The following is an 8,121-nucleotide window of genomic DNA, read 5'->3' on the forward strand; positions in this document are numbered from 1 at the left end:
ACCATTACATTACCATGCAGTTTGCTAAGCCAACTTCACGTATATAAAAACGTCACGTATGAGAGTGGACAAATCAATTAATAAAAATCGGTTATCGTGACTGAAACGGCTCGCTTGCGACTGGTTTTGCGAACCGCGCTCGACTTTACAAGTGAAATTAAGGTAAGAATCATAAAATTCAGTACGAAACTCGCCAAGTTGTCGAACCTAACCTTAAATTTTCACCCGTCGACCGTAAATCGACGAGTTTGTTAAAATCTAATCAGGCTTTCACCGTTCCGAAGGACGTTCGTTGTGTTTATCAATTATCAGTAAGTGTGACCTGAGCCAATGTCGTTACAAGGTTTAAAGAACGTCATTTAAATATTATCACTTTATTTGCAAGTTTTGATTAATAAAAAACGGCAATCGGAAAAGAAGGGGAATCGTACGATTTTTAAGCGGCGCCCGCCTCTCACGCGCGTCACATTGTTGCCAGCTTTCGCCGCGTGAAAGTTGCCTCCAGTCAGTAGTTCCCAGATTTTAAACTCCGACGCCAATTTCCAGATACGATGTCGGCTAAGGCGATTAGAGAGGCGACCGGCAAGGACCTCATCAACAGGCACCTGCCCGAGGGCACCGCGACGAGCAAGTGCAGGTTCGCGTCCGTCGGCCCCGAGACCAAAATCGACGACCTCGTCGACACGCACCCGTGGCTCAGGACGGAGAAGCTCGTCGTCAAACCGGACCAGCTCATTAAGAGACGTGGAAAATTGGGTAAGCTTAATTAGGAATTAACCGTAATTTAGATAACGACGGTTCGTTCGACTTCTAGAGATTAAAGATAGATTAGGCCGGGTGTTTCGAAATCGTTTGGTGCGTCAGCTTTAGGGTCGTAATCTTTGTAATCTCGACAAGCAAAATGCAACATGCCTTGACCTTTGTATGTGTAGGAAAATGCTCGACTTTACAATGTAGCTCTTGACACCAAAAAGGAGGACCTGCATACAGTATGTTCCCAATGAATTAAAATTTGTTAAATGGGTCACGCTGTATATGCTTGCATATTTTGAAAGAAATAGCTGTCCTAATAGCGATTTTGCAAGTAGACCAGTTGTTATCTTGATTGTTTTTCTGATTTGATCCTTGTAATCCGGAGCAATTGAATAATAATAGTAAAATAATAAAGCTTATTTTGACTAGTTGTAGGTAGTTGGCGCTGATATCTCGGTTTTGTTATGGCCTACTGGGTAAATTTCCATTTGCATTTGCATTTTAGAATTTGTTTCAAATTTTCAAGAGCCCTCCAAAGGTTTCAAGAGCTTCCTTGTCTCCCTTTTAAATGAGGTTCTTCAAAGAGTAATTTCAAGAGCTTCCAATATTCATCTAGAAAAGTCTTGAGAGATCTTCAGCTTTTAAAGAGTTTTAAGAAACTTTAAAATCTCTAAACTTCTAAACGTTTTACAGCTTTCCATGTAAGGATTTTTAAGGTTGTTCAAGAACCCTCCGAGGGTTTCAAAATCGTCTGTATATCTCTTTTAATCTTTAAAAAGAGGTTTCAAGATTGCCCGCGTGTGGCGCAGTTGAGCCGAAGCCCACTCAAAAATAAAGGCCATACAAGAATTTTTCTTAATTTTGTCCGCCATATCGGATTCGCATCTTAATTGGCGCGCCCAAAAACCTCACCATACCGACTTACATTTGAACACTAAAAAAACTCAAAAAACACCAATATTGATCCAATGATTTAAAAAAATTCAAAAATTTGTTTGAATTTTTTAAAAATAATTTAAACAAGTTTTTGATGTCCGCTTAATCTCTTTGAATCACTTGAATCTTTTTTGAATATCATAATTTTGTAGTTTTGAAAAAATAATTGAAGTAATATGCTATTTTTCAGATTCAGATATACAGGGTGTTACATTAAAAAAATGAAAATGTAACACTAAAAAATTATTTTGTTATTTTTGAAATCATTTGAACTGTTTTTTAAATTCTCTTTGAATTTTTTGGAACCACTTGAATCTCTTTTGAATGTCATCCCCAGTGTGTGATATTATTGGACAAGAGAATTTAATATGCTCTTTTTAGATTCCAATATACAAGGTGTTGCGTTAAAAAAAATGGGGTTAGATTATTCAACAAGCGAATATGTTCAAATTTTGATTTTTCTATTTTAAGTTTGACTCAAAAAGAGCACACTATATTACGGAGATATCCTATAAAAGTGCCGAAAATGGACACCCTGTACATTAAAGTTGGATTGAATCTTATGAAAACGTTAAGGTTATTCAAGAACCCTCCGAGGGTTTCAAAATCGTCTGTATATCTCTTTTAATCTTTAAAAAGAGGTTTCAAGATTGCCCGCGTGTGGCGCAGTTGAGCCGAAGCCCACTCAAAAATAAAGGCCATACAACAATTTTTCTTAATTTTGCCCGCCATATCGGATTCGCATCTTAATTGGCGCGCCCAAAAACCCCACCATACCGACTTACATTTGAAAATAACAAATTTTTGTCCGCTATACTGGATCCGCCATTTTGTTTTTCGAAAATTTAACATCAGATTCATAATCGGAGCCCCCAAAAGACCCACTACATCAATTTTCATTTGAAAACAATTTTTCTTAATTTTTTCCGTCATTTTGTTTATAGCCTTTACAGTCTTTAGAAGTCTTCTGGGGTCTTTACCTCGGTCTTTACAATTTTTTTATTTACCGTTTAGGAATTTTAAAGATTTTTTAATAAACTTTCTTATTCTTTAAAATATGCAACTTATTTTTATGTTTTACAAGAGTCTAGAGTGTATAATGGCGTGTATGAATTTTTAAGATAATCGCAGAGCCCTCCAAAGGTGTCACGATCTTCTGGGGCTCGCTTTTAACCTTTAAAAAGAGGTTTAACGTGAAAGAATCTTTAAGGGTACTCAAGAGCCCCCCTTTCAAGATCTTTTCTTTTTCGCTATTAATCTTTAAAAAGTGGATTCTAGGATCTCCAATTTCAAGAGATTCATTAAGAAGGGTGTAAATTTGTATTAATCGTTAGCAACGTTTTTCTAAGAAACTTTAAGAGTTTTTAAAATCTCAAACCCTAAGATCTCCTAGAGTGTACTAATAATTTCAAGAAATTCCAAGATTCATTAAGAAGAGTCTTTAGAGGTTTAAGATTTTTTGAAATCTCGAAGCTTTGTAAGTGTGTCTTATCTTAAAAACAGGTTTCAAGGATCTTCAAAATGTCAAGAGCTTTGAAGATTCATTGATTCCAGAGCTCTCCAAAGGTTTCAAGTTATTCTGTGTCTCGCTTTGACTTTTTAAAAAGAGGTTTCAAGTATCTTTAAATTTTAAGGGCTTCCAAATCTTTTGGAGTTTTTAAATTTTTCTTATTAATTGCTAAGAAGTTTTAAAGATTTTAAAGAAACTTTAAGAGTTTTTAAAATGTCAATTTCTTTAAACGGTTTTACAGCTTTCTAGAGTCTATAGTAGCGTGCAGGAGTTTTTAAGGGTATTCAACAGCCCTCTAAAGATTTCAGGATCTTCTATGTCTCGCTTTTAACGAGGCTTTTGATATTTAAAAATAGGTTTCAACGAACTTTAAAATTTTTTAAGAAATTCTCGGAAATTCTGAGATTCATCAAGAGCAGTCTTTAGGCGGCTTATGGAGTCTTTAAAGTCTTCTATTTATTAAGACATGTTGGGGGTAAAAAACGACCCCCCCCCCCTTTTTTTTACGGAAACACGTTTTGAAGCGCCAGGAATCCGAATCAAACAAAATCTCGATGGGTCTGTCTGTCCTTATTCCTCTTGGTCCAAGTAAGAAATCTGTTGAATTTAGGTCGTTTAAAGGATAGTGTCCCAACTTCCCCCTCGTCCTCCCTCCTGTTGTATTTTTTATTTTCCTTCTTAAGTTCCTAAATTGTTACATCTTTTTTCCTTTCATTTCCATCGTTCTCTTCAGTGTGTTTCCTTGTTTATCAACCCCCCCCCCCCACTTCCCCATTCTTTAATAGATTTGTTTACCCCCGTACACAGTTGATTCTGCGCGCAACGTACAACCTTAAGAATAAGGGGTTGGGCAAAAAAGTTATCGGACCTAACCTCATTTTTTAAATGAAACACCCTGTATATTTTCAAAAATAGAACACTAAAAAAACTCAAAAAACGCCAATATTGATCCAATGATTTAAAAAAATTCGAAAATTTGTTTGAATTTTTTACAAATAATTTAAACAACAAGTTTTTGATGTCCGCTTAATCTCTTTGAATCACTTGAATCTTTTTTGAATATCATAATTTTATAGTTTTGAAAAAATAATTTAAGTAATATGCTATTTTTCAGATTCAGATATACAGGGTGTTACATTAAAAAAATGAAAATGTAACACTAAAAAATTATTTTGTAATTTTTGAAATCATTTGAACTGTTTTTTAAATTCTTTTTGAATCTTTGAATTTTTTGGAACCACTTGAATCTCTTTTGAATGTCATCCCCAGTGTGTGATATTATTGGACAAGAGAATTTAATATGCTATCTTTTTAGATTCTAATATACAGGGTGTCGCGTTAAAAAAATGGGGTTAGATTATTCAGCAAGCGAATATGTTCAAATTTTGATTTTTCTATTTTAAGTTTGACTCAAAAAGAGCACACTATATTACGGAGCTGTAAAAGTGCCGAAAATGGACACCCTGTACATTAAAGTTGGATTGAATCTTATGAAAACGAATTCTTTGATAGAAAATGCCATTTTCCCTTTTTCATGGGTATGGTGGAGAGCCTTGCCACAATCGGCTGTTACTTTATAATGTGATTGTATCCGGTCTGTGATAAAATTAATTAACGCGTTTTTTGTATCAGATAATTTACGAAACTGCGTTGTTTTAATCGAATAATAATGATAATAATAATAATAAATAACGATTTTCTGTTACCATAATAAATAGATATTAAATCACGCTCGCGTTTTTATTAACGACCGAATTTGTGGAATTATTTTTTTGTTGCTCACAGGACTGATTGCGGTCAACAAAGATTTCGCCGAGGTCCAAAAATGGATTGGCGCTCACATGAACAAGGACCAAAAGATCGGGGCGGCCGTCGGGAAGCTTCGCAATTTCATCATCGAACCGTTCGTCCCCCACAAGGAGAGCGAGGAGGTCTACGTTTGCATTTACTCGCATCGACACGCCGACACGATCCTCTTCCATCACGAGGGAGGCGTCGATATTGGCGACGTTGACGCCAAAGCCGTCAAGTTGGACATACCGGTCAACGAGGGAGTCGATATTGCCACCATCGAAAAGGTGCTGCTCGGCAAGGTGGGCGCCACGAAACGGGCGATGATCGCCAAGTTCATTCACAATCTCTACACGCTCTACGTCGACCTGTACTTCACCTACCTCGAAATTAATCCACTCGTCGTGACCGACAGGGAGATCTACGTCCTGGACTTAGCCGCCAAGCTCGACGCGACCGCGGACTTTATATGCAAGCCGATTTGGGGCGAAATCGACTATCCTCCTCCCTTCGGACGCGACGCCTACCCCGAAGAGGCGTACATAGCCGACCTCGACGCGAAATCCGGCGCGAGCTTGAAGCTGACCATCTTGAACAAGTCAGGCCGAATATGGACGATGGTCGCCGGCGGCGGCGCCTCCGTCATCTACAGTGACACAATCTGCGATCTGGGGGGCGCGAGCGAGCTGGCGAACTACGGCGAATATTCCGGTAACAACCCTCAGCTTCCACGCGCGTCCTAATTGTTCACCTTGCAGGTGCCCCCTCCGAACAGCAGACCTACGAGTACGCGAAGACGATTTTATCCCTCATGACGCAAGAGAAGCACCCCGACGGAAAGGTTTTAATAACGGGCGGTGGTATCGCCAACTTCACGAACGTCGCGGCCACCTTCAGGGGCATCATTACCGCCCTGCAGGAGTTCCAGCCGAGACTCGTCGAGCACAAAATCTCGATCTTCGTGCGGAGAGCGGGCCCCAATTACCAGGAGGGTCTCAGGAGGATGCGCGAGGTCGGGCAGAGCTTAGGTGAGTCGGCGCCGTGTTGCCGCTGTTTATCTGAACGATTTCCTAGGTATTCCTTTGTACGTTTTCGGTCCGGAAACGCACATGACGTCCATTTGCGGTATGGCACTTGGCAAAAAACCAATACCCGTCGAAAATAACATCACCGAATTTGCGACTGCGAACTTCCTACTGCCAGGCGGACAGACAGACAAGGTTCCCGCGTTCGACATGACCGGAACGACGTCCACCTACCTGTGCGATCGCCGAACTGAGGTAAGTGCGCGATCGGGCTTGTTTTTTTTTTTTTTGATTTGGTGATTGGTTCTTCATTCACGCTTGCGTTTTATTTCGTTTGGTGTCATTGCTTAGGCTTTGCAAGAAAGTGAGCACTAAGATAACCACTAATATTGGCCGACCGACTGAAAGTAAGGCGAAGACAGTGTTCAGGTAAGCACTTCTGGGCGAGTAACATCATGGGGGCATTTTTCAAGCCGAAAGGCATCCTTGAAATACTCATGCGCGATTAAAACTGTTTTTGTTTCCGAGTTTGTCTTGAACTTTGTGTAGAAATTTTATGGAATTAGAATCTTCATCTTTGTTTTTGAAATTAACTATTCAATCTTTTAAAATTGTTTTTAATTTCCAGGACACTAGGGAATTTTGGAATATGTATTTATTTGTGGTTTGTCTAAATCTTACAGTGTTACTGAAGTGCTTGTGATTCACTTGGATATGCGCAAAATGAACATCGAGAAAGTTTTTCTAATATTTTTGAAATTTTTGAAATATCCGAAGATTTTCTCAAGATCTCACGGAATGTTTCGAAAATCTTGGGAATTCTTCAAACTCTTGGAATAATTAGGAATTCTTTCCAAAGTTTTAACTGGAATTTTTCAAATATTTTGAAACGTGAAGACTTACGTTTCAGATTTTTTTGGAATGCTATGATTTTGGAATCTACCCGGAATCTGTTTTTAATTCTTTTTTTTAACTTGCCACTGAATTTCGCTAGAAATGGCCAGGGCTCTAAATCATTCCGTCTATTTTTGTCAAATTCTTAGTCATTTTGGAATTTTTTGAACTACTCTTAGAATTTATGGCATCTTCTCTTTTAGTTTTGGAAGCATTCTCAAGTTCATTTCTTTGGAGGAAATTTGTTTTGGATCTTCGTTTCTGACACAATTCGAATCTAATTTTTATTTTAGGTTCACTTTGAACCATCTGGGCATATATTTATGGAACGCTATTTTTGAAATTTTGGAATATTTTGGATATTTCTGAGATCCAATTCGAATTTATTACCTTGGAACTCTTTATAGCATTCACTTTTAGTCTAGAAATCATTTCAGAGTGATTTCTTTGGCCTTCTTTTAGAGACATTATTTTTCATTGTTTCTTAGAACCATTTAAAACTATGCCTCCAATAACCCATATGTCATTATCAAGAACTCCTGGAAAAATGATTAAAAAAGTGATGAAGGCGTAGCCATCTGGGGGAGTGCCTAACATCGGGGGGTTTGAAGGGGGGGGGGTATGAATGCATTCCAGGAAAGAAATATTCCGTGAATTGTTATTGGAGTCCCAAAAGCTCTTCCTTCATGGAACGAATATCTGGCTGTGGCTGGGGGATATTCCATACTGCCCAGACCCCCCCGGTTTGCCTCCCCCCCCCTCGCAATTGTTAAACCCGTATTAATTTTGTCCCCCAAAACGTTAAAAAAAATAATAATTCAATGGCCTTTCTTGAAAAATGATCACAAAAGTACTAAAGGTTTATCGATTTGGGGAATAGTCAAATACGAGGGGGGGGGGGTATGAAATAATTCACCCCAGGTAAATGCATTCCAGGAAAGAAATATTCCTTGAAACGTTATTGGAGTCCCAAAAGCTCTTCCTTCAGCGAACGAATACCTGGCTGTGGCTGGGGGATATTCCATGCTGTCCAGACCCCCCGGTTTTGCCCCCCCCCCCACCCCCCTCGAAATTGTTAAACCCGTATTAATTTTGTCCCCCAAAACGTTAAAAAAAAAATAATTCAACGGCCTTTCTTGAAAAATGATCACAAAAGTACTAAAGGTTTATCGATTTGGGGAATAGTCTAATACGAGGAGGAGGGGGGGGGGG

At 38.7% G+C, this 8,121-nt stretch overlaps 1 protein-coding gene across 1 annotated transcript; it reads left to right on the forward strand.

Moving 5' to 3' along the window:
- On the forward strand, positions 1-6,535 carry LOC116161572 (ATP-citrate synthase-like). Its single transcript, XM_031474960.1, has 5 exons — positions 1-162; positions 547-756; positions 4,985-5,701; positions 5,749-6,018; positions 6,065-6,535. The coding sequence occupies exons 2-5, from the start codon at positions 552-554 to the stop codon at positions 6,313-6,315; spliced, it is 1,443 nt and encodes a 480-aa protein (XP_031330820.1). The 5' UTR covers positions 1-162; positions 547-551; the 3' UTR covers positions 6,316-6,535.
- Positions 6,536-8,121: the final 1,586 nt, after the last annotated feature.

The sequence above is a fragment of the Photinus pyralis genome, unplaced genomic scaffold, assembly GCF_008802855.1.
Source record: "Photinus pyralis isolate 1611_PpyrPB1 unplaced genomic scaffold, Ppyr1.3 Ppyr1.4_LG10, whole genome shotgun sequence".
Lineage (NCBI taxonomy): Eukaryota > Metazoa > Arthropoda > Insecta > Coleoptera > Lampyridae > Photinus > Photinus pyralis.

Excerpts from the sequence above, each read along its gene's own strand:
- LOC116161572 (XM_031474960.1), top strand. The coding sequence starts at position 552 with ATGTCGGCTAAGGCGATTAGAGAGGCGACCGGCAAGGACCTCATCAAC. Across the intron at positions 5,702-5,748 it reads GAACTACGGCGAATATTCCG|GTGCCCCCTCCGAACAGCAG; the intron begins GTAACAACCCTC and ends TTCACCTTGCAG. Across the intron at positions 6,019-6,064 it reads CGAGGTCGGGCAGAGCTTAG|GTATTCCTTTGTACGTTTTC; the intron begins GTGAGTCGGCGC and ends ACGATTTCCTAG.